The sequence below is a fragment of the Mobula hypostoma genome, chromosome 3, assembly GCF_963921235.1.
Source record: "Mobula hypostoma chromosome 3, sMobHyp1.1, whole genome shotgun sequence".
In the NCBI taxonomy this organism is placed as follows: Eukaryota; Metazoa; Chordata; class Chondrichthyes; order Myliobatiformes; family Myliobatidae; genus Mobula; species Mobula hypostoma.
The window spans coordinates 10,922,876-10,949,332 of record NC_086099.1 but is presented as its reverse complement, the minus strand read 5'-3'; the positions used below and the strand labels follow the sequence as shown (position 1 = coordinate 10,949,332).

General features: G+C 41.6%; 1 protein-coding gene across 15 annotated transcripts in view; it reads left to right on the top strand.

Annotated features, from left to right (window-relative positions):
* Positions 1-25,812, top strand: part of LOC134343853 (transcription factor 4-like) — a 685,533-nt gene extending 659,721 nt beyond the window's left edge. For 12 of the 15 annotated variants that reach the window (XM_063042647.1, XM_063042643.1, XM_063042645.1 and 9 more), the window contains 5 exons: positions 7,259-7,394; positions 10,140-10,302; positions 11,286-11,518; positions 16,996-17,138; positions 20,493-25,812. In XM_063042647.1, the coding sequence (XP_062898717.1) occupies positions 7,259-7,394; positions 10,140-10,302; positions 11,286-11,518; positions 16,996-17,132 (669 nt within the window). In that variant the 3' untranslated portion in view covers positions 17,133-17,138; positions 20,493-25,812. The remainder of the gene's footprint in view (positions 1-7,258; positions 7,395-10,139; positions 10,303-11,285; positions 11,519-16,995; positions 17,139-20,492) is intronic. The other 3 variants (XM_063042646.1, XM_063042641.1, XM_063042656.1) reach the window with 1 other exon arrangement.
* The last annotated feature ends 645 nt before the right edge of the window (positions 25,813-26,457 follow it).

Below are 26,457 nucleotides of genomic sequence, written 5' to 3'. Positions count from 1 at the left end.
CCAACTTTCCCTCCACTTTACAATGTTAGTAACTTCACTCGCCTCAACATTGAACTGATTCCACAATCTATGGACTCACTTTCAAGGACTCTATAACTCATGTTCTCAATATTATTTGTTCTCTTATTTATTTATTATTTTTTTTATTTGGAAGTTTGTCTTTTGCACATTGGTTGTTTATCAGTCTTTGTGTGTAGTTCTTCATTTATTCTATTGTATTTCTTTGTTTTCTTGTGAATGCCTTCAAGAAAATGAATCTCTATACTACATGGTGAATTTGATAATAAATTTACTTTGAACTTTAATGATTTAATGATGGATCTTGTCTTCTGCCCATTTATGCAATACTGGTCTCAGAGGCAACAGCACTTCTGGACTCTTTCTCTGTCACAGACCGAAGAGGTTGTAAGGAAAATATTTTAAAATGTGATACTTGTTCTTTTCTGACTCAGCATTAAGAGCTATCTACAAACAAAGGATGTGCTTTAATAGAGTTAAAGAATAAAATACAGAAAGAAAGAAATTTGGTTAATAAACTTGTAAATGAGACGTAATAATATTTATCAGCCTATCAACAGCTTCTCTATTTCTCTCTCCCTGTCTGTGTCTGTCTTTCTCTCTCATTGTCTCTTCCACTCTCTCCCTCTCACACTCACATCTCTCTCTCTTTGTCTTTCTCTGTCTCTCTCTCCCTCTCTCTTGCTTTCTCTATCTCTTTCTCTCTCCCTCTGTCTCTGTCTGTCTCTCTCTTTCTCTCACCCCATCTCCCTCTCTCCCTCTCCCCCCATCATCTTTTTTCCCTCTGTTCCTCTGTCCAACTCTCACAGCTAGCCATAGCCTAATCTAAGTAAACATTTCCCCCCATTGCACAAAGAAGTTGCCCTATTTATACCTTTCAAGGCCCCTTCAAAAACCTAACATCACTTTTACCCAAGTACTTTTCCAGACAAGCTTGTTTTTCACTATTATCCATTCTCAAGGCTGTAGATCAGATCTCAATCGAAGTTCTCAAACCATTGCTGGTGACTGGTTCCCTTGTACTTTTTCAAAACATTCCCACATCCCAGACAAACACCATTTTGTCTTATAAACTTCCATTTGGTGTTACACATTTTGGCACATACCAAGGAGGAATCAAAGTTAACTCTTTCCTTACAGAGGTTACTGACCACAGAGCTGAGATTCTGCCCATTGCCCTCGGGCTAGGGAAGAAGGAGCAAAGGAAAGTGTCCATGTTTTAACCCCTGATGACTAGTCAGTGAATTATTGCACCCTTAAAAAGTAAATCACCCTAGAAAGGAAGAAGTATTATTTTTATAAGACACTTCATCTCGAACGCGGGATGACTCAAAGCCTTACTCATACCGTGACTTGACTGGAACTTTGAACTTTGCACTATGTCAAACCAGAACCACTGATCTTGTGTTGGGTAATGTGGCCACTGGCACTGCACGTCTTGGTTGCACAATCTAAAGTGAATTCAGGATTAAGTAATGATCTTGGTTGAGGGAAGTACCTTTGGGCGTTGGCAGTAAAAACAGCATACAAAACCACAACTCCGAACTGACTAAATGACCTACACACTCACATTTAAGCTCTCTTTTACAACTCATATTCTTAGTAATTTTTTATTAGTCAGGAGAATAAGCTCAAGAGCTGCAAGATAATGTCGCAGCTCTATAAAACCCCAGTTAGATCACACTTAGAATATTTTGTTCTCTTCTGATCACCTAATTATAGGAAAGATGTGGAAGATTTAGAGAAGATGCAGAGGAGATTTAGCTGGATGCTACCTGGATTAGAGAGCTTGTCTCTTTGGAGTGAAGGAAGATGAGAGGTGGCTTGATTGAGGTATACAAGATGATAGGAGGCATAGCCAGAGACTTTTTCTCAGGGCAGAAATGTGCTTGTGTGTTTAAGAAGGAAGGAAGTTCAAAAATAGTCTTTAAGCATTATTTTACACAAGAGCCCAACACATCACTGGCACTAGCCCACCTGCCACCAAGGACAGACTCAATGGGCCAAATGGCCTAATTTTGCTCCTATATCTTATGGACAAAGATACAGAAAGGTGCTGAGAAAGGGCTGGTAACATCATGAAGGATTCCATTCTTCCTGCTCATGAACTGTTTGTTCCACTCCCATCAGTGAGGAGGCTACATAGCTTCCACGCCAGGACCACCAGACTCAAAAACAGTTTTTTTCACCAATCAATAAGACCGATCAACACCTCCACCCACAAGTCCAACCACCAGTACTTTATCATTGCTGCCAGTCACCGTATGTACAGAAACTCCTGTGTTGCGTCTCCATTATGGACGTACAATCAATCTATGTATATAAACGATCTTATGTATTTATATTTATTGTGTTTTTATTGTATTCTTCATCTTATTGTGTTTTTTTTTGTGCCTTATCAGGCCCAGAGTAATGGTTATTTAGTTCTCCGTTACACTTCTGTACTGGAAATGACATCAAACAATCTAGAATCTTGAACAGGGACTGAATAGGATCTGTTGTCCTGACTTCAATGTATGCTGTTATTTGTACAACAGATTAAAGTACTTTGATCTCAATGTTACTTCCATCCACATATTAAACTGTTATTTTAAAAAATGACTGTCAAGCAATTGATAATCAAGAAGGCATAAATAATATTAAGAATATAAAATTTTGGTGCTGCTTGGGAAACGGAGTAACAATTATTTTGTTCTGCTTTACGCTTGTGTACTGGAAATGACATTAAACCATCTTGAATCTTGAAGAAGGTGATAAATGACTCACGAAATGGGGCTTAAAGGCAGAATTAAATGTCTGTGGGCTGAACTCTGGAAATTTCCACCCAGATTGTATGAAAGTAAGAATGTGGTGGGAATTGAAGCAGAATTAAGGGAAGAGTGGCATAATTATTAGCTGAGCTAAGGTTATCCAGCTAAATGGTATAGCCATGACAGTCACAATGATTAGTATCATGGCTCTGCACAGTTGGATATTTCATTACAACATTTAAAATAAAGTATACTTTAATACCAGCCTGACATACACTTTGTAGCAACACTTACTTTTCTCAATTCATTCCAGTGGTTAAAGTCATCTTGCAAAATAGAACCAAAAAAAAAACCTGATTAGAACAAGTTATTAAAGCGGAGCTAGAACTACACTCCATGGCCACTTTACTGGGTACCTCCTGTACCTACTAAAGTGGCCGCTGAGTCTATTTCTGTGTGTTGGTGGTCTTCTGCTGCTCTAGCCCATCCAGTTCAAGTTTCAACATGTTGTGCGTTCAGAGATGCTCTTCTGCACACCACTGTTGTAGCGCGTGGTTATTTGACTTACTGTCGCCTTCCTGTCAGCTTGAACCAGACTGGCTATTCTCCTCTGACCTCTCGTATAAACAAGGCATTTTCATCCACAGAACTGCCACTCGCTGCATGTTTTTTGCTTGGCTTTATGCGTCATTCTCTGTAAAACTCTAGAAACTGCTGTGCATGAAAATCCCAGGAGATCAGCCATTTCTGAGATACTCAAACCACCCCGTCTGACACCAACAATCATCCCATGGTCGAAGTCTCTTTGACCACTTTTCTTGCCCATTCTGTGGTTTGGCCTGAACAACAACTGAACCTCTGGATGATATCTGCCTGTGTTGCTGCCATATGATTGGCTGATTAGATATTTGCATTAATATACAGGAGTAACTAATAGATGGCCATTGAGTGTTTGACCTTAGTGATGTCTTTTGTAATTTAGTAGTTATACAGCAAGACTATCGAACAAAAGAATGATGAAACATTAGCTATATTTGTCACACGTACAGAAAAGTGCGCCATTTGCATCAACGACCACCACAGTCCTCGGATGTGCTGGGGGCCGCCCACAAGTGCTGACGACATAGCATGCCCCCAACTTACAAACTCTGCGGGAGGCAACTGGATCATCCGGAGGAAACCCATATGGTTACGGGGAGAATGTACTATCTCCTTATAGCCAGTGGTGAGAATTGAACCCCGATCGGTGATGCTGGCGCTGTGAAGGATTTCACTAACCGCTACGCTATCGTGCCACCTTACCAGATAATTGGGAGGTAGCTCTAGCCATGAAGTCTGTGAAGATCAGAGGGTACACAGTACCTTCTGAATTGAATTGTCTAGTAACCTCGCCTGTGTTGCTTTGTCATTGCCCGTAGAAGTCATGCCATCTTTGAAATAATTTAAAACATGTTGTCAATGTTATTTATGCCTATTTGTTTAGCAATCTCTATTTCGAGTTCAAGTTTATTGTCATCTGACTGTATAAATATATACAACCAAAGAAAACGCTGTTCTTCTAGATCATGGTGCACCCACAGAACATATATCACACAGAGCATATACAGTAATGTAAAATATTACCTTCAATAATTTAATAAAATAAAATTCCTGTAGTAAAGTACAGCAGAAGTAAACAGTGCAGTAAACAGCTCACTGTCCTAGTGACGAGACCTCGATGATGGCAGGGTATTCGATCGTCTCAAGACCTGGTAGTCCTAGTCCTGAAGCTGCTGTACCTCTTTCCTGACCGTGGTGAGTTAGAGAGATTATGGGATGGGTGGTAGAGATCCTCAACAACGTTTCGGGCTCTTTGTCTGCAGTGCCCTGGTAAATATCACAAATGGGGGGAGGGTTATTTTGTGTAGAATACATGACAATTTAATGTGTAGTTCGAAGTAACATTGAGAATGAAGAACTTCCATCTGTTGTATCGGCCAGAACGACAAAGCCTATTCAGTCTCTGTAGCGTTCAATGTTGTAAACTATAGCCTTTCTGTTTTATTTTTGGAACATCTTATACAGTACTGTGCAAAAAATCTTAGGTGGTCTGTGTATGTATAGCTAGGGTGCCTTAGACCTTTGCACAGTACTGTGTTTGTCAACATGGGGTGGAGAGCGAGTTTGTAGATCTGAAGGAGCAAAGGATGTTGTGAATGGTGAGGGTGGAGTGCTGCGGGGAGGGAGTAGGACAGGTGGCAGAGAAAGAGTGTCAGGGGTACTGGGGGTGGGGGTGAGGGGGATAGTGCAGGTGCAGACACACCCGGCCCTGAGACACCAGGCAAGGTCATTTGCTTCTAAACAATTGGTTTATTGATCATTACAGAGTGTCTCTCTGGTGCTTCCTGATCCTTCCCCTTTTCCCAACCATGATTCCCCTCTCTCTGCCCCCTTCCACAATAAATACCCATATCTGAATCATGAAATGTGTTTTTTTTTGGTAGCAGCAGTACAGTGCAATACATAAAATTACTACAGTGCTGTGCAAAAGTCTTAGGCACTCTTGCTATAGATGTGTGCCTGGGACTTTTCCACTAAACTGTACCCTGATATCGCAGCGTATAAGTGCACTGGGAAGTTCTAGGTTTGCTTGTGGGTTTGTGGTGCTACTAAATGGGCTTGTTAGGCCGGAACGGTCTGTTACCATAAAAAAAATCCCAACTAGGGTGGTTGCAGAGGGACTGCAATTGGACATCATAGTGAAACTCTTAAAGAGGCACATGGATGACAGAAAAATGGAGAGCTATATGGGAGGGAAGGGATAGACTTAGCCTGGAGTAGGTTAAAAGGTCAGCACAACATTGTGAGCCAAAGGGCCTGTACAATTCTGTGTTCTATAAATGAGGACTAGGAAAAGGCAAGGCACAATGTATGCAGAGCACACAAGGGTCATGATGTTTGTATAATGCAGAGTTGACGGTTTCGCTGTGTGCTACCATACCAGGTAGGTAATGCACAGTTAAGTCTAGTGCTTGCAACAGGGGCAAGCTCTGCACATGTTTTATACAGAGACTGTGAACATAGAAAATCAAAGTTCAAAGTACATTTATTATCAGAGTACATATTGTCCCCATATACAAAAATACAAGTTTAATAATAATAAATAAATAAGGAATAAATATCAAGAATATGAGATGAAGAGTCCTTCAAAGTCAGTCCATAGGTTGTGAAAACAATTCAACGTTGGGGAGAGTGAAGTTGGTTCAAGAGCCTGATGACTGATGACTGTTTCTGAACCTGGTGGTGTGAGTCCTGAGGCTCCTGTACCTTATTCCTGAAGTGAGAAGAGAGCATGGTTGCACCTGATGATAGACATTGCTTTCCTGCAACAGCACTTCCTGTAAAGGTGTTAATTGGTGGGGAGGGCTTTACCCACGATAGATTGGGCCGTATCCACTACACTTTGTAGGATTTTCCGTGGAAAATAGCACAGCAGAATGTGGGCCCTTCAGCTCACTGTCTTGTGCTGACCTATGACCGACAACCCTCTTCATGACCTTTCTAAACCTTCCCTCCTACAGAGCCCTTAACCCCTTCATTATACCCATCTGTATAAATAACAGCTTCTTGAATGCCCCTAATGTATCAGCCTCTACCACCGCCTCGGGCAATGTATTCCTGCCACCTACCGCTGACATCTCCACAAATCTTTCCTCCGCTCACCTTAAACTGATGTCCTCAACTTGTGCGGCAACTTTGAGGGATCCATGGACTTGGACCTCAAGAACTCATAAAGCTATCAGTTAGGTGCAGTCTGATGGAAACAGTCTAGTTGATCCTGGAGACACAGATATTTAGAACAGTGTTGTTGGTTGTCTGACATACCCAGTGATGATAGTGAAACCTTTGCGGAAGAATTTCTAAAGTGGACTGTTACTTTTCCACTCTTTCAACCTCAAAAGTCTGGGTCCAGTGACACGAGTAGTCAGCACAAACTGAGGGCTTCCTTAGTTGTAGTGGATGACCATGATTTCCTCTTTGCCTTGTCATGCCTTCGCTCTCTATGAAGCATTCCTGGCCGTTGGATTTCACTGTTGATCTTATCCACCCAGTTTGCTGGAGCTGACTTCACATGCTAGGACAGGTATGACCCTAACATTGAACCATACTAACATGTGGGATATTTTCAGATGGAGAAAACTTTGTTGCTTTAGTCCCAGTTCTGCTAGCCGCTCAGTATAATCAGGAACAAGATGAGGGGTGTCATTTGTCAACTCAGGGGTGCCTCATCATTGTAAATCCTAGTTGGCTTGAGATGGAGCATAGAACACCAAGCAGTAAACACAGACAGACCCTTGGACCCGTGAAATTGTGCCTACTCCAAGATCAATCTAACTCCTCTCTCTTACATAGCCCTCCATTTTTCTTTCATCCATGTGCCTATGTTATGTTGTCCAGTAATTTGGGAACAATTGCTGAAGTATCTAGTATTTTTGTATTTTTAACACCAGGTGGGAGCTCATCGTGAAGAAGGTGTTGGGCTTCGAGGCAGCCATGCAATCGTTTCAAACCAAGTGCCAGTCCCACAGCTTCCAGTGCAGTCAGCCACTTCCCCTGACCTAAACCAATCCCAGGACCCATACCGGGGTAAGTACCACCTGCTTCAGACATTACCTCAATGTCATGTCAGAACTGGACAGGGCTAAAATATTCTATAAGACATTAGAGCAGAATTAGGCCATTTGGCCCATTGAATCTATTCTGCCATTCAATCATGTCCGATTAATTTTCCCTCTCAGCCCCATTCTCCTGCCTTCTCCCTGTATCCATTGACATTCTTATTAACTAAGAATCTACCAGCCTCCTCTTTAAGTATACCAAATGATTTGTCCTCCTCATCTCTGTTCTAAAGGAACATCCTTCTATTCTGAGGCTCTATCCTGCGGTCCTGGACTTTCCTGCAACAGGAAACAGCCTCTCTATGTCTGACCTGTCTACGCCTTTCAATATTCGATAGGTTTCAATGTGATCTCTTGGGTATACGGTATTTAAAGCAAATCTCCCGTCATTCTTCCAAATTCCAGTGAGTACAGGCCCAGAACCATCAAACGCACCACATGTGATAACACTTTAATTCCTGGGAACATTCTCATTCATCTCCTCTGGACCCTTTGTGTCTTGTTTATTTGGACTATTCATGTCCAGTGTCACTAATGTCTGCTAGTGAGATGATTAAAATTTACAAGGATGTTTACCAGTACTGGAGGGCCTGAGTTATAAGGGATAGTTGAATAGATTAGAACTTTATTCCCTAGAGCACAGAGGAATGAGGGGAGACTTGATTGAGCTGTACAAAATAATAAGGGGTATAGACAGGGTAAATTTTTCCACTGAGGTTGGGTGAGACTAGAACTAGAGGTCATGGGTTAAAGGTGAAAGATGAAAGTTTAAGAGAAACAAGAAAGGGAACTTCTTCACTAAGAGAGCAGTGAGAATGTGGAACAAGCTGCCTGCGGAAATGATTGGATGTGGGATTTCAACATTTGCATTTGACACATTCATTTCCTGTCAGTCACATTATGCACAGACATCCCTGTACCCTATAACACTTTATGAACATACAGCCAATCAATGTACATAAGCTATCTTATGTATTTATATTTATTGTGTTTTTTATTATTAATATTATATCTTTGTCATATTATGTTTTTTGTGGCTGTATCAGAGCTGGAATAACAATTATTTTGTTCTCCTTTACACTTGTGTACTGGAAATTACATTAAACAATCTTGAATCTTGAAAGCACACCCCCATTTTGACATCTGTAATCATTCCACTCCATACGTGCAGATTGATAAATTGGTGTATTATTGTTATATGTACTGAGGTACAGTGAAAATCTTGCCTTCACATTCGAGCCGTAGACATCAATTTATTACAATAGTGCATTGAGGTAGTGCAAGATAAACTACAATATACACAGTGTACAAAAGTACAGTGAGGTAGTATGAAAGGAAAACCACAGCTAAATTAAAGATATTGTGTTACATCCTTTACAGGGATGTTGCCAGGACTTGAGGACCCAAGTTACAGGGTTGTAAAGAAAGCTTTTGGCACATTGGCCCTCATAAATCAAATTACTCAGTACAGGAGATGGGATGTTTCGTTGAAGTTGTATAAGACGTTGGTGAGGTTTGATCTGGAGTATTATGTGCAGTTCTGGTCACCTACTTACAGGAAAGATATAAATAGATTTGAAAGAGTATGCAGAAAGTTTACAAGGTTATTGCCAGGACTGGAGGACCTGAGTTATAAAGAAAGATTGAGCGTTGGAGAATGCCTTTTCCTCGTAACCTTCAACATCCTGATTAATCAAAAACCTATCAACCTCCACTTAAAATATACCCAATGACTTGGCCTCCACAGCTGTCTGTGGCAATGAATTCCACATATTTACTGCCCCATGGCTAAAGAAATTCTTCCTCATCTCTGTTCTAAAGGGGCATCCTTCTATTCTGAGGCTTTGCCCTCTGGATCTAGATTCACTCACTATCGGAAACATTCCCTCCACATCCACTCTATCCATGCCTTTCGATATTCAATAGGCTTCGATGAGAACACTCTACTCACCCCGCCCCCCCCCCGCCGTTCTTCTAAACTGCAGTGAGTGCAGGCCCAGAGCCATCAAACACACTTCATATCTTAACTCTTACATTCCCAGGGTCATTCTCATGAACATCCTTCATATCCTCTTCGATGTGGACACATTCTTTCTTAGATTAGGAGCCCCAAGCCACACTAATACTCCAAGTGCGGTCTGACCAATGCCTTAGAAATCCTCGGCATTACGTCCTTGCTCTTATATTCTAGTCCTCTTCAAGTTAATGCTAACATCGCATTTACCTTCCGTACCACTAACTCAATGTTTAAGGAGTTCTGCACAAGGACTCCCAAGTCCCTTTGCACCTCTGATTTCTGAATTTGCTCCTCATTTAGAAAGTGATTTATGCCTTTATTCCTTCTACTAAAGTGCATGACCATTCACTTCCTACATTTATCCTCCTTATAGTAGCACTGAGCCCTTCTGGTGAATCTCAGCTGTGATATGCACCTTTTAAAGCCGCTAAGACATTTCTGAGGAGGCAGATCTATGTATATACTGCATGTGTAATGGACGGGAGATAACCATAACTTGTGATTCCCTATAATCCTTGAAAATGAGTCGAATCTATTTTAACCACAGGGGTTTCAAACCAGAGCAAAGTGGTATTTCTTATTGGTTAAGTAGTTTATTTGTGATTATATAATTTGAATGAATTTAAAGTCAGAGAAACTATTCAAGAAACTATTTCTGACAATTAATGTGGCTCTTTTACCTGGCCTCCCTTTCAGCCCTCTCCAGCAGCCTGCAAGGACAAAGCGTGTCATCTGTCAGCTCAGAAATAAAGTCCGAAGATGAACCCGACGAGAATCTGCAGGATTCAAAACCCACAGATGACAAAAAGGGAGACGAGGACAAGAAGGATATCAAGATATTAAATAGGTCACTATCTAGGTAACAGTAAATGAGCGATTCTTTTATTTAATTCCTGATTAGAATCTGATGAGGGGTTGGACAAGCAACACACATAAAAGTTGCTGGTGAACGCAGCAGGCCAGGCAGCATCTCTAGGAAGAGGTGCAGTCGACGTTTCAGGCCGAGACCCTTCGCCAGGACAACTGGGGTTGTTTTCTGGGGAGCGGTGGAGGCTGAGGGGAGATCTGACAGAGCTTCCAAGTGTTCTGGTATCGTCCCACATTCCAATTGGAGCACGGGCCCTGGAAGGGCCGTTTACCATGCCTGTCTAAAAAATATTTAAATCTGAAGTAGTTTGCCAGTATTTATTTATTTTGATGTGTGAAGAAAAGCAGATGGTAGAGTGTTGTGCTAATATTGTACAGGACTGTGCAAAAGTCTTAGGCACATATGCATAGTTAGGGTGCCTAAGACTTTTGCACGGTACTGTATTTGGCAACGTGGAGTAGAGAGCTAGTTTGTAAATCTGGCGGGATCAAAGGATGTCGAGGGTAGAGCAGCACAGGAGGGGTGTGGGACAGGTGGCAGCATCGGGGGTGGCGCAGGTACAGACACACCCAAACCTAAGACACCAAGCAAGATCATTTGATTCCAAACAATTGGTTTATTGATCATTACAGAATGTCTCTCTGGTGCTTCCCGCTTCTTCCTCTCTCCCTTCCCCTTTTTCCAACCAGGATTCCCCCTCTCCCTGCCTCCTTCCCACTCACAGTCCACAATAGAGACCCATATCAGAATCACGTTTATCGTCACTCACATACGTCATGAAATTGTTTTTTTTTAATGTGGCAGGTGTACAGTGCAATACATTAAATTACAACAGTACTGCATAAAAGTCTTAGGCACCCTAGCTATATATTTGTTCCTAAGAATTTTGCACAGTACTGTATATGTTGAGTATTTTTATCTCCATTTCACGTTCTACTTTTTTTTAATACAAAACATTCCTTATGTTTCCCCAGCAATAATAATGACGATGAAGACCTTACCCCAGAGCAGAAGGCTGAGCGTGAACGAGAACGGAGAATGGCAAACAACGCCCGCGAGCGTCTGCGTGTGCGCGACATCAACGAAGCATTTAAAGAGCTAGGTCGCATGGTGCAGCTCCACCTGAAGAGCGACAAGCCACAGACGAAGCTCTTGATTCTCCACCAAGCAGTCGCTGTCATCCTGAGCTTGGAACAGCAAGTCCGAGGTTAATAGACATATGGAATTCTTCAACAGAACCTTGTTGCCCAAACACTCTCTCTTTCCTCCAATTTCATCTTCTCATTCCTTAAAGTATTAAGTATAAAGAAATCCAGCCAACTTAATTATGTTTCATTGAGAATTCAATCCATATCTAATTGGAAAATGTGTCGTTGCGAGTTTTAGTGGTAGGTAGACCAGGATGATTGGATATTCCATCAACATAAGGTTCCTCTGCTGTTGTGACTGGAAGGTATGTCTGTCATAAGAGTAAGAAAAGGGTGAAATACTTGACCTGATAATTTGCCTCAATGATGCTGACAGACTGATAAACTACAGCCTGGACAAATTATAACTCCCCTTTTCTTACTCAGATTGTGCCAGAATCTTTCAATGCCACTTGGAGTGTTCTGTGCAGAGTGCTCACATTGCTCCAAGATTGTTAGATTGATAGAGGGGATGTGGAAAGGATGATTTCTATAGCGGAGGTGTCTAGGACTAGAGGGCACAGCCTCGTAATAGAGAGATGTCTCTTTAGAATAGAGACAAAGAAAATGCTATTCAGCCAGAGAGTGGTGATTCTGTGGAATTCATTATCACAGACGGCTGAGGAGGCCACGTCATTGGGTATATTTAAAGCGGCGGTTGATAGGTTCCTGATTAATCAGAATGCTAAAGATTACAGCGAGAAGCCAGGGTAATAGGGTTGAGAGGGATAATATATCAGCCATGATGGAATGGTAGAAGAAAATTGATGGGCTGAATGGCCTAATTCTGCTCCTGTATCTATGGTCCACTTGATCTGATGTTTTATCCAAAAGATTGTGCACTTCTCATTCCACACAGACCTGGACTGCGTGCTCAAATTTCTGGGGTAAAACTTGAAACCAAGACATGATTTAGAGGCAGAATTACTGACAATGAGTTAAGCCGGACACCAAATAGATGGTTAAAGGGTAGAGGTATGAGAAAGGAGTTTTGTGTTTTACTTTTGTTGTTGAGAAGAAAGACATGTGGTTTTAAGTGGTAATATAGTTCAGAAAGCATTCTCAATGGTAATTGATTGTGTATGGCCTTCTGAGGGAACAGTCAGAATAGATGAAGTGACATTTCCACACGTCACATTCTATCTGTGAACACCTATTTCTCTAATGCCTGCAGACTTGCAAATATTTTACCAAAGTATTGCAGATTACCTACATTCCTTCTGATCATTTTCCCATGATTTAATTTTCTGATAGAAGTATCTTTTTTTTCTAAATGTTTGCCTGAGAAATGCACTATTTTCCATAGTTCCACTTAAGGCTACACCCTACATAATTATCACATAGTGGGACGAAATTAGAATTTCCCTTCTTAAAAAGTGAAGATTACCATAAGAGCAGAATCAGGCCATTCAGTCCATCAAGTCTGTTCCACCATTCTGTCATGGCTGATTTATTATCCCTCTCAGCCCTTCTCCCCGTAACCTTCAACACCCATACTAATCAAGAACCTATCATCCTTTGCTTTAAATATACCCAGTGACTTGGGAATTTATTACCACAGCTGTCTGTGGCAATGAATTCCACATATTCACCACACCCTGCTTACAAAAATTCCTCCTCATCTCTGTTGGAAATGGATGTTCCCGTATACTGAAGCTGTGCCCTTAGCCTCACCCAATATAGGAAACATCCTCTCCACATTCACTCTATCTAGGCATTTCAATATTCAAAAGGTTTCAATGAGATCAACCCCTCACTCTTCAAAACTCCAGAAACTCCAGTGAGTATAGGCCCAGAGCCATCAAATGCTCCTCGTATGATAACTCTTCCATTCCCGTGATTATTCTTGTGAACCCCATTTGGACCCCCCCCCCCCCACAATGTGGCACATCCTTTCTTAGATTAGTTGCCCATGCAAAAGTATCATGCATGGGTGGAATTTGGATTTCTTTTTTTTAAATAAACATATATTGTAAATGAAAAGCATTAATAATTTTTCCCATACAGGGCATTACATCGTAATGCATATAGATCAAATAAACTGGTCGAGTGCATTTCCCATTTTAGACCTGATTAATGCATTTGATGTTATAATCTGTTTTTCATTTAGCATTATTTGGTCAAATTTTCTGATAAAAAAGTATTTATTGTGTTCCCCTCCTCTTGTAATTGTTTTACTGGAAAACGTGGTTATTTTTACAAATCTACCTCATATTTCATGCTGGAGTTAGTATGTAAGAGTTGCTCCCTCTAGTGTGCCAAACAAATAATTTACTCCGGGCAAGACTACTTATTTAACAAGAAAAATGAAGAGAAATGTAGAATAATAATTCCAACATACCAATGAAAATCCTTTATGCCATCTAATTTGAAGTGGCACTTCATTAATTCTGTCACAATAAATCAAGTAGTCTAACTATAATTGGACTGAATATAAGGGAGTATGTAGTGTACTGGGGAATGATTTGTTGGCGTTGGGACATGGTGACACTTGCCCAGCACAACACTACACCTGAAAATCTGATGGGGTTAACTGTTGCGTTCTGTGCTCCCGATGCAGCCGGCCCTACGTTGGTGAGACCTGACATAAATTGGGGGACTGCTTCATAGGTCGCCTCTGCTCCCTCCATCAAAAACGGAATTTCCCAGTATCGAGCCATTTTAATTCCTATCGCCATTCCCATTCCAACATTTCAGTCCATGGCCTCCCCTTTTGCTACCATGAGGTCACTCTCAGGATAGTGGAGCAACATCTCATACTCTGTCTGGGTAGCCTCCAACCTGATGGCAGGAAAATCGATTTCTCCAACCTCTGGTAATTTTTTTCTGCTCCCCATTCCCTCTTCTTCTATTCCCCCCTCTGGCCTCTTACCTCTTCTGTTCACCTGCCTATCACCTCACTCTGGTCCCCTTCCTCCTTCCATTGCTCCCATGGTCCGCTCTCCTCTCCTGTCAAGTTTCTTCTTCTACAGCCCTTTATATTTTCCACCTATCATCTCCCCCGTGTGGGCACGTGGCCAAGTGGCTAAGGCGTTCGACTAGCGATCTGAAGGTCATGAGTTCAAGCCCCAGCCGAGGCAGCGTGTTGTGTCCTTGAGCAAGGCACTTAATCACACAGTGCTCTGCGACGAACCTGGTGCCAAGCTGTATGGGTCCTAATGCCCTTCCCTTGGACAACATTGGTGTCGTGGAGAGGGGAGACTTGCAGCATGGGCAACTGCCAGTCTTCCATACAACCTTGCCCAGGCCTGCGCCCTGGAGAGTGAAGACTTTCCAGGTGCAGATCCATGGTCTCGCAAGACTAACAGATGCCTTTAAGTTAATCATCTCCCAGCTTCTTACTTCATCCCCCAGCCCCACCCACCTGGCTTCACCATTCACCTTCCAGCTTGTCTTCCTTCCCCTCCATCAGCCTTCCCACCTCCCTATTCTGGCCTTTTCCCCCTTCCTTTCCAATTCTGAAGAAGGGTGTCAGTCCAAAACTCTTTAATCATTGTTTATTCATTTCAATAGATTCTGACTGACCTGCTAAGTTCCTCCAGAACTTTGTGTGTGTTGCCCAGCTCAACTTTTGCTGATTTGATTTGACACAACATGGAGCATATCACTGTATGTTTAAATGTACATGTGACAAATGAAGCTTATGTCAGCAGGTCAAGTGGATTGTTTAAAGTGAAAACTGGAGTTCCTTTGCCACGTCAATAGTATCTATACTGTTTAAAGGCCATTGACCTCTAGCATGAACCCTGTTTTCCCTCCAGAGGTGCCACTTGACCTATTAAACATTTTCAATATGTTCAATAAAATATATATTTTCACATATTTATGTTAAATTGCAAAGTTAAAAGTAAACTTTATTACCAAAATGCAAATATATCGCCATATACTACCTTGAGGGTGGCGGACTGGAGATACGTCTCTACCAAAGGAGGTGTAACTTTCGCCTTCCCTCCACTAGCCTGCAGGTCACCCTTGGGCAAGGTGTAGTTCCTGATTAGGCCCCCCCCCCACTCCCGATCAGGGTCATGTGAAGCCATGGGAGCAGGTGGTGGGTGGTCGTATGAGCAGCTGGTGCATATCACAAGTCCTGGTTATGTGACCACTGACACCAGGCAGACAATCTCTGAAGCATATTGATAATGGCTGGGGCCCCCCACCTTGGAAAGACACTGCCCAGAAGAAGGCAAAATGGCAAACCATTTCTGTAGAAAAATTTGCCAAGAACAATTGTCGTGGAAAGACTATGATCGCCCATGTTAAATGACACTACCTTGAGATTCACAGTAAAACAAAGAAACACAGTAGAAACAATGAAAAACTGCACATAAACAAAGACTAACAAACAACCAATGTGCAAATGAAGGCAAGCTGTAAATAAATTTTACTGAAATAATTTCCATAATCTATGTTATTTTACCATAATTCAAATGTAGACTCCAAAACTCTATTAAAATACCCTCCTCGCAATGAAACTATTTGACTTACACAGTCACCTTAAATCAGTGGCATTGCATACGTGTTTTAGTTTTCTCACACTGGAGGTGTTAAATTCTGTACCTTGCTCCAATCTTAATCAGTGCAGAGAGCTTTCAGAAAATTAGGTCTTAAAATGGCAGAATCTTATGGGGAGGAAGAGACATGTTATGCCCAGGTCATTAACACGAGATGCTATAAATCCAGAGCAATGCACACAAAATGCTGGAGGAACTCAACAGGACAGGGAGAATCAGTGGAAAGGAATAGAGAGTTGACGTTTCGACTCATATCAGCCCAATATATTCACTTTTTACTCTCCTCCATAAATGCTGCAGACCCGCTGAGTTCCTCCAGCATTTTGAATAAGTGCCGATGTTCTGATCGGCTTTAGTTTTGATAGATGTTAGGCAAAGTATTGAGAAATTGCTTAACCTATTCCATCTCCTTCTCCTACACAAGAGAGCAGATCACAGAATAACATAGCACAGAAAGAGGCCTATAGTCCCATTGTTTCTATTTTAATTGTCATTTGGCTGGACCTGTGATGGAGCCAAACAAAGCAGCGGTACTCTGGGGCCAAGGTACAAGCCACAGTACCAAGAGTCACACACAGCACAAGGCACATATAGCACATATAAGATAACAGTAAAAAATAGTTTCACAAAAAAAATATAGTCCAAGTCCCTGCGTCCATGAACGCTGCAGCAGTCTGCAGTCAAACACAAAATATCTTGTCATTTGCTGAGCAAACACTAGAAGGCAGCACCAACCCAGCATAGACGCTCCACTACATCGCCTCTGGCTCTCCGGTGGAATGTCCCAACTCTGACTCCTCTCTCCCGGTTGGCTGCAAGCAGGTGACTCCGCAGCCTAGCAGATCCCCCGCCGTTCGCCAATAAAACAGTCTAGCTTTCTGAAAGAGCCAAGCATTTAACACAAATACCCGATAGCCCTGCATATTTTTGTTTTTCTCCTTTTTAAGTATCTTATGGTTACGTTGAACGTTTTCTTTCTCCTGAAGAGAGGAATCTGAACCCTAAAGCAGCTTGTCTGAAAAGAAGAGAAGAGGAGAAAGTGTCAACAGATCCACCGCCACTCTCCCTTGCTGGCGTCAATCCGAGTATGGGAGACACTTCCAACCATATGGGCCCAATGTGAAAAGAGGTAATTGAAATCCTGCTGGTTTCAGCTGCCCGATAGCAGCCAGTATATCTCAACCATAACAGAATCCACAATATATATTTTCTACTTTGACAACATCGACATTTACCTCGGTCAGAAAATATGTGGGGAGATTTGTTCTTTTGTTGTCTGACTTTGGTTTCTGTTTCATCATTGAAGTCTTTAGAATTTTATTTGATCATTTCATCTCACCAATGCTTTCCATCTCTTGTCATCCATGGTGATTTCATTTCCCAGTTTGGTGTTAAATGTGGTTTTGTAAAATATGCCTTTACATAATGTCGGTGTTTCATCTGTAAACAGTTCTTCCCATTTTTGTGATGTTCACATACTGCTACCCTATCAAAGTTTGATCATTTGGGATGCACTTTATAGTTTTGCTAGCAGTCCATTTTGACTTTAAAGCTAAAACTTTACAAACACAAGAGATTCTGCAGATGTTGGAAATCCAGAGCAACACACACAAGATGCTGGAGGAACTCAGCAGGCGGGGCAGCAACTCTGAAAGTGAATAAACAGTTGATGTTTTGGGCCAAAGCCCTTGATCAGGACTGCATCAGGCTCAGCCCAAAAAGTTGACTGTTTATTCCTTTCTATAGATGCTGCCTCCTTCAAGAGGACCACAACTTTATCATAGGCTTTGGAGGGTTGTGTGTCTTAATGGCCTGGAGACCTATGTTGGCTGGAGTCAGAGCCTTGTGTGTTGTTTCTTGGTAAGGTCACCCATGCCAAACAGGTCAAAGGGTAGAGGTCAGACTAAGAGTGGTCTACTGGCCCTGCAGGTTTAGGAATTTCGCTCAGGGCCAGTGGTGTAATGGGCAGTAAGTAAATATTGATGTTGTCTGACCTGCTGAGTCTCTCCAGCATTTTCTGTATGATGCTTGAATACATTATGAGCATTTAAGTGCAAATGTTTCTTCCCAAGCTAATTCATGTCCTTTCTGATTACAATCAAATGAAACGTTACTGTCTCCCTTTTGGATTTCCCACTGTTTAAAACAACTGTTGAATTATTTTAGTAAACACTCCCATGCATGCAGACCCAATGAACTCCAAAATGCTTAAAATTCCCCAATGATTGTAGTTGGGTTTAAACACTAACCTCTGTTTATGACTCACATGCTAGAACATCCACCTCTATTTTCCTCTTTGACGGAATGTAACATATTCTATTCGAAACAATATTAATGTAAAACATATTTCTCTGAGGAATGGGATGCTGGTGAAATATAACCCACAGCAAGTGCTTGGAAGGCAGTTTCGTGACAAAATATCGGAGTGTTTAATACCCAGAGATAGCTGACAGGATACTGAAACAGAAATGTATTGTTGCGGTTTTTGGCAGATCTCATTTGATTGTAGATTCAAGGGAAAATTTGCATAAGAAAGTCATAGAGTCAAACAGCACAGCAGCACAGAAACAGGCCCTTCAGCCCATCTAGTCTATGCCTAGATGAGTCAAGTGGAGCAATGAAGAAAGATGAAAAATAGTAAAAAAAAAATGATGGCTGTGCAGGAGGAAGGGGTTAGATTAATCTTGGAATAGGTTAATAGGTCAGCACAACATCATGGGTCATAAGACCAGAAGACATAGAAGCAGGATTAGGCCATTTGGCCCATCGATCATGGCTGATTAATTTTCCCTCTCAATCCCATTCTCCTGCCTTCCCCTGTAACCTTTGATATCCTTTTTAATCAAGAACCTATCAACCTCTGCTTTAAAAATACCCAATGCCTTGGTCTCCACAGCTGTCTGTGGCAATGAATTCCACAGATTCATTACCCTCTGGCTAAAGAAATTCCTCCTTATCTCCGTTCTAAAGGGACAAATGCCTCCACCATCTCTTCAGCTACCTCTTTCTACAGGACGAAACGGCCTGTACTGTGCTGTACCGCCCTGTGTTCTAAAGGTAGGATGGCCAGCCTTCTCCTTGGTACTCCTATACATCTTTGAATCAAGAAGTATGAACAGAAAGGAAGATTTGACTGATTGCATCTAATCTGGCACTTTTTTTCTACTCCTGAGCCACTTTAACTATCCATTTTGAATCGGGAGCATGTCCCCTTTTTTTGCGAACAGGGTGAAGAATCAGATAGTTCCAAAAATAAAATGACAGTACTCATTGATTTGTATTTAGAGATACAGCACAGTACCAGGCCCTCCTGGCCCAACGAGCCCGCGCCACCCAATTACACCCATGTGACCAATTAACCCGCTAACCCGTACGTCTTTGGGATGTGGGAGGAAACCGGAGTACCCGGAGGAAACCCACATGGCCAGGGGAGAATATACTAACTCCTTGCAGTAGCAACAAGAAGTGTACCCAGTTCACTGGCACTGTAATGCATTGCACTGCTGTTCCACCGTGATGTAGGAAAGAACTAAATGATTATGGCCATAATCCCATAATCAATACTGTGGAGAAAAAGGACAGAGCGAGGAATTTCCAATATAGCTGCTAATAAGGATGGAAAAATTACCTCAATAACTTACATTATGATTGATCCTCAGTTTTTCTGTGCACTAAACTTTTAAAGCTCAAGGTAAATTTCATTATCAGAGTACATATATGTCACCACATACAAGCCTGAGATTCATTTTCCTGCGGGCATACTCAGCAAATGCGTTGAATAGTAACTATAACAGGATCAACGAAAGGCCAAGTAGAGTCCAGAAGACAACAAACTGTGCAGATGCAAACGTACATAAATAGCAATAAATAACAAGAATATGAGATAAAGCGTCCTTAAAGTAAGATCATTGGTTGTGAGAACATCTCAATAATGGGAAAGTGAGTGTAGTTATCCCCTTTTGTTCAGGAGCCTGACGGTTGAGGGGTAGTAACTGGTGGTGCGAGTCCTGACGCTCTTGTACCTTCTACCTGACGGTATGAGTGAAAAAGGAGCATGGCTGGATGCTGGTGATCTCTGATGATGGATGCTGCTTTCCTACAACAGCGTTTCATGTAGATGTAGCTGTTCTTTATAAGCTTGACGTCAATGCTATGGAGAGTGACACCACAGCAAAGACATTCCAATCTATCTATTAATGAGGATGGAAAATATGTGTTTCCATCAGTCTCAATAACTTACATTATGAGGGTTCCTCAGTTTTTCTGTCTCTAGCTGTTCTTTACCTGCGCCCCTGGGCACTAAGCTGAGATGGGGGGTGGCTCAACAGATGGCCACCCAAACCAACATTCACTGTCCCTCTTGGTACGCACATGAAAAATGGGCAAGTAGGAAGAAACTAGGAATCATTGCCCTCAGGTGAGAAAGGAATAAAGCGAAAATTGTGTGCAACTTTACTTAACCTTTATTCTTTTTTTTTTGTAGGCCCATGGTACCAGATCAACAAAAATAAGTGAGAGACCGCTTCCTTGACAACTGTATTATCTTACAACAATGTAAACACTCTGCCCATCCCCTTCTTTTGTAAAACGGAGACACATTAAAAGCAGTCACGAAAATGAATCACAGACGAGAGAGAGAGAGAGAGAGAGAGAGAGAGAGAGCAAGGAAAAAGAGAATACTGCATTCCCAACAAGCAAAGTACGACTTGGGGGACAAACTCTAACATATCATTCAGAATGTTGAGCAGTATGTTGCAAGCTGTTAATGTGCAGCCTGAAGACTGAACGGCAATCTTCTCCACACTGTGGAAAATGCATTTGTGCCTGAACTTCTGTAAAAAAATAAAATTAAAAAAAAAATCAATTTGTAGGTTGAAAAAAAAATATTTATTTGAAATCGTAACCTTGCAATAATGAAAAGTGTACTTCTGATAAAAAAAAAAGGAAAAAATACAATTTAACATTTTGTTTTGTTGGTGTTCTAGTCAGCTAGTGTTTGTTCTCTGGAGAGAGTGAAGCTTTGCTGCCCGTCTACATCCAGTATTCACAAAAACCAGCAACTGTCCTAATGGTAACGTAGGTGATGATTGCTTAGCCATTCCTCTGTCTGCATGGGAGTAACTGATGGAATAATGGGCCTGTTGGTGATGTAACCTGTATCTCTATTGCGATGCCTTTTCTTTTGTGATTTTTAATTCCTGTTATTCTCCTGCAGTTTCATAGTATTCGGTGGAAAATAGGTCACACTTTCTGCCTTTTCAGAAAGACTTGTTTTTTGTTGGAAACTGAAAACTAGTGACAACACAGAGATTTTTTGTTGAATTTAGGTGTGATATTACGGCAGTTTAGCATGGTTACTGTGTGGAACCCAACAAAAATGAGTAGTTTAGGATACAAAACCCCTGATGACAGCACCGCTGTTAAGTAAACTTGGAGCCTGACAGATTACTGCCTTTGCGTGGTTGGGTGGTGATCAGAAGTCAGTGGCTCGGTGGACAATGGCGTTGTTCAGTGGAACTGAGCCCTAGAGACCAGGATTGAACCCCAGGCTCAAACTGTAATGCTTGCTTATTTGTCCGATATCAACCAAGCCGGTAATACGGGAGCGACAACTGGGCACGCTCCTGGACTGGAGGAGGGAAAAGTCGGTCGGGATTCTCATTCCCCGTCACAATGCAGGAAAATCCATGTGGAATGATGCTGGACTCGACTGTGAACTTACCCCCCACCCCCAGCCCCCCCCCCCCGTGCTGTTCCGTGCCTGGACTCAATGCTTCCTGAGAGAGCTGGTGCCCATCGGGACTATGCTTCAGGACTGAGTTGATCTTTGGGAGTGGAGGGGCAAGAATTGGTTACTCAAAGATGCAAAAAGTGGAGAACAAGATGTCATGTCAGTCAGTTATGGTTAAATATATAGGAACCCCCGACGCTCATATAAATGGTGGTTCCTACTATAATATATACAAGATATTATAACAGCAGAAGTATCCAATTGCATTCCATTTTTAACCATTGTTCCTAATACTGTATGTGTGTGCTGTGTATATATAATAGTTTTAAGAAATTGCCACTCCGTGTGACTGGTGTGACTTATACGCCTGGACGTGAAACAAGAAATCCTGCAATTCTTCCTTTGACTTATTGTGAGTGTTTTGGTTACCGAAGCTTATCTACTTATTTTCTTTTAGCGTCCGTACTAAAGCTGGATGGCATAGTCCCGCGCAGCAGATTCCCTATGATCGACCCGAACAGAGAGCTTATTCTATGCATGTAATGAGTAGTGAAAACAAGTGCTTTCAGGCAGGTATACTGCAGACTTATTTATGCAATGTAACGTGAAGTAGGGTCTTACTTCTACGTATAGAGAAAGTTAGGATATTACAGCAAGTTTGCTCATTTCAATCAAGAGCTGCACACTTAGATACCCAATACAGACCATCTCAGTGCACAGTCTCTGCACAAGTTGCATTTTCTCTGTGAGATTATTGCATTAAAACATTAACGATAGACCTAGACAGTTTAGTAGTATTATTTGATGCCCTTTGAGGACAGTCTCTTCCCTTAAGCCAGAATTGTTAACGTCTCCATTTAAACTGGGCCTTTGTCGAAGGCGTCATTTACTCCTTCTGGTCTAAGAGCTCATTGGGAACTGAAAAGTTCAAAGTAAATTTATTATCAAAGTACAGATATGTCACCACATACTACCCTGAGATTTTTTGTGAGCTGCCTACAAAACATCACCGCATATCGCCACCACAATCTTGAAAATTTTAAGAACCATCGCCATTGTTTACCTGTTGCCTACTCGAAGAGTAGATAACTGCACTAATGAGGGAAGTTAGTCACTGGCCAGTGCTGCTGCGTGGCCTCAGACACCTCATAAGATGTAGAGTGACTTGTTATTCAGGTTTAAATTGTAGAAATATCAGTGTCAAAACCCAAAATGGTTCCTTGTCTGGGTCTGGACTTGGTTCAATTCTATGTGCACTGTAGAGTTCTGAAACTTGTACCTGGATTTCCTCTCTCTCTCTAGATTGGAGTACGTTCATTGGTGGCTTCAGGGATCTAGGTTACTGATACCTGTGTTTAGCACCACTAAATCCACAAGCCTGGCATTCTAGCAGTTAATTGGAAGGGGTTATTCCCACCAAATAGTGTACTTGTTTGGACACCAGAGATTTTTTCCAGAAGCAAGTCCCTTTACCCCTTTTAGAGTCATAGAGCACTACAGCACAGAAACAGGCCCCTTCGGCTGACCTAGTCTGTGTTGAACTGTTATTTTGCCTAGTCCTTTTGACCTACACCTGGACTATATCCCTCCTGTCTAGGTACTTATCCAAACTTCTCTTAAATGTTGCGATTGTGCCGACATCTGCCACCTCTTCCGGCAGCTCGTTCCACACTTGCACCACCCTCTGAGTGACATTATTTATTCACTTACACCATGTACGTGTCACTGGCAAGGACAGCGTAGAATGCCTTTAAGAACGTGGTGGTGAGATACGTGCGACCTCTCAGTCCTTCTGTTGAAGGTGCTCCCACAGTGTCGTTCGGTCAGGAGTTGCAGGATTTAGTTCCAGAGTTGTTGAAGGGGGCAGTGAGATATTTCCAGGTTAGGACAGTGTGCAGCATGGACGCAGGAATGGTTTGCAGTGGGCAGCTTTACCCAGCACATTCCTTTGAACTTTCCCTCTCTCACTTGAATACATGCTCTCTTCACTTCTTACACCATGGTGACCTGCAGGGAAAAAAAAATTCTCTTGCTTTTGCCAATGTTTGTTCTGTACAGTCTCACAGAGTCCAGCCAGAGGAACACCATAACACCATAAAGCAGATTTAGGCCATTCAGCCCATCAGCTGCTCTGCCATTCCATTATCGCCGACTTATTACTCCTCTCAATCGCATTCTCCTGCCTTCGCCCTGCAACTTTTGATGCCCTTACTAATCAACCTCCGCTTTAAGTATACCCAATGACTTGGCCTCCACAGCCATCTGTGGCAATGAATTCCACAGATTCACTGCCTTCTGGCTCGAGAAATTCCTCCTCATCCCTGTTCTAAAGGGACATCCCTTTCTAAGGCTGTGCCCTCCCGTCCTACTCTCCTCGAGAGTGGAGTGAGTCTGCTGTTGCCACACATTTCTAACATGCACCTTTTTCCATTTGAAGGGGAATTTTGGGAATCCAATCCCAGCGTGTTCCCATTCCTGCCTGATTTCCCAGTAACGTGTTAAGCCTCTTGCTTTTTTCCCCTCCTCTGGTATTTCTAGTGATGTTTAAAACTTGCAGAAAATTGGACATCTTGTACTGTAATTGGAATTTTTGTTTTGTATTTTGAAATGTGAGTCTTTTTGCGCTCAAGGGGGTTAAAGTCACAGACTGCAGTGAGTCTTATAGTATCAATAGCCATGAGAAGAATGACATTTATCAGACTATGGTTAAGGAAGGGTTCAGTGCCACAAATTCCAGATGAATGCAAAGTACTTTTGCCCTGCCAGGTGTGATGGTTGAGACAGATTACAGGGATTTATACGAGACTCTTAGGTAGGCACATGGATGATAGAAAATGGAGGGCTATGTAGGAGGTATTGGTCTTCGAGTAAATCAGAATTAGATTTGATATCACTGACACATGTTGTGAAATTTGTTGTTTTGCAGCAGCAGTACAGTGCAATACATTAATAAACTATAAATTACAGTAAGAATAACATATATTAGAACGTTAAATAGGTAGCACAAAAAATAGTGTGGTAATGTTCAAGGGTTGGTTCCTTGGCCATTCAGAAATCTGATGGCAGACAGGAAGAAGCTGTTCCCAAAACATCGAGTGTTTCATGCCTCTGTACATTCTCCCTGATTATTGAGGTCGGCACAATTCGGTGGGCCGCACAGCCTCCACTGTGCTGTAGTATTCTAAGTTCTAAACAGTCCCCTTAAATTCTAACCTCTGCCTAGAGAGTGGAAAGGCATGTCTCATGGGAGGCTTTAACTTTGGCTCAGGTATGTTTTGCACAGATTCCAATGTATCAGAAATCTGGTGCAAGTGTTTCAGGCCATATATAACATAACAAAAACAGCAAGATATCAGAGCACACTTTTGCTACCCACAGCACAAGCTACATGGAAATCTGAACGTGCTGAAATAATGTGTCTTGATATGCTTGAACCTGCCATCACGTCTGGTCCCAGTAACGAAGCATGTTCCATGTACTAAGTGCTGTGGAAAAGGATATGGACCACAGCACAGAAGATTAAAGTGTAACTGTTCCATCAATCCATGCAATTATAGCAACATTGCCCGCTAAAATATTTTAAGGCCGTTAATACTTAAGGTTCTCATTGGTTCATTTCTTTTAAATTCTTTAGTAAATTAAAGACAACAGCGATGATTCTCAATAGTGGATATGCAGTTTGCGACACTGACGAGCGCAGCAAGATCTAGGAGCCTGAGCAGAAATAAAAAGAGGCTTTGAAGAACTTTATTCTAGTGTTTCTTTAAAGAACTTAGCAATAACGAATGAGGAAGTGTGCATTATTTGTGAAGAACGCTGGCCAGCATTAGTTTATGCATGAGGTGAAACTTGGGAAACAAATCATAGCGACTATCAATGTAAAAGGGGTTTCATATATTGTATATAGTTTTAAGAAAATCCCACAAATAATCATATAGATTTTGTTATATTAAACCTGATGGAAGTAAGCAGTAAAGTAGGAGTTGGGGAAAATAAAACATCACTATTGGTCATTTTTTTTTTTGTTTACATTCTTGTGGAGAAAGTTCATATGCTAGTTGGAAGGTTTGGTTTTGTGGGGTGGGTGGGTGGGTAGGGTATGTGGTTTATGCTCTTAAAATACCTTTTTTTTAAGATTAAAAACAACAGCACTGGAATTTTAGTGTACGTGCGTGGCCTGAAAATTCTCTTAGTGTTAATGCTTACCGAACTATTGGGAACTTGTATCTCCTACACTTTGTGTAGACTTGAAACATTCCTGCCACTTATGGCGTCTGCCCCCTTTGGACTTTCAGTATGATGTGTTGCCTTCCTGTAAAAGGGTAACAACAGCAAACAAAACAGTATGTGGTTCCACCTCTTCTCCCTATCGATAATGAAACCATCACTTTTAAAGAAAAGATTGCAAAATCTGCGTGTTTCATGAGGCAACAGGCAAACTTTGCGACTGTTTTTGAATTTTTTTGTGTAAGAGCTTAAAGTTATATTTTTACATGTTGACTTTAAAGTTTTTTTAAGATGTCGTGTTTTTTTTGCTTTAAAAAGAAAATTGATGGAATCCCCTGTGGTTTTAAAAATGTCTAAAGTTTTAATGAATTAGTAAAACTTCAAGTAGCAATGTCAAGGAATTTTACAAGCACACAATATATTTCTGGAAACAAATTTCAAACAAGGAACAAAATAAGGTATTTACAATTTGTTGCCTACTAAATGTTTA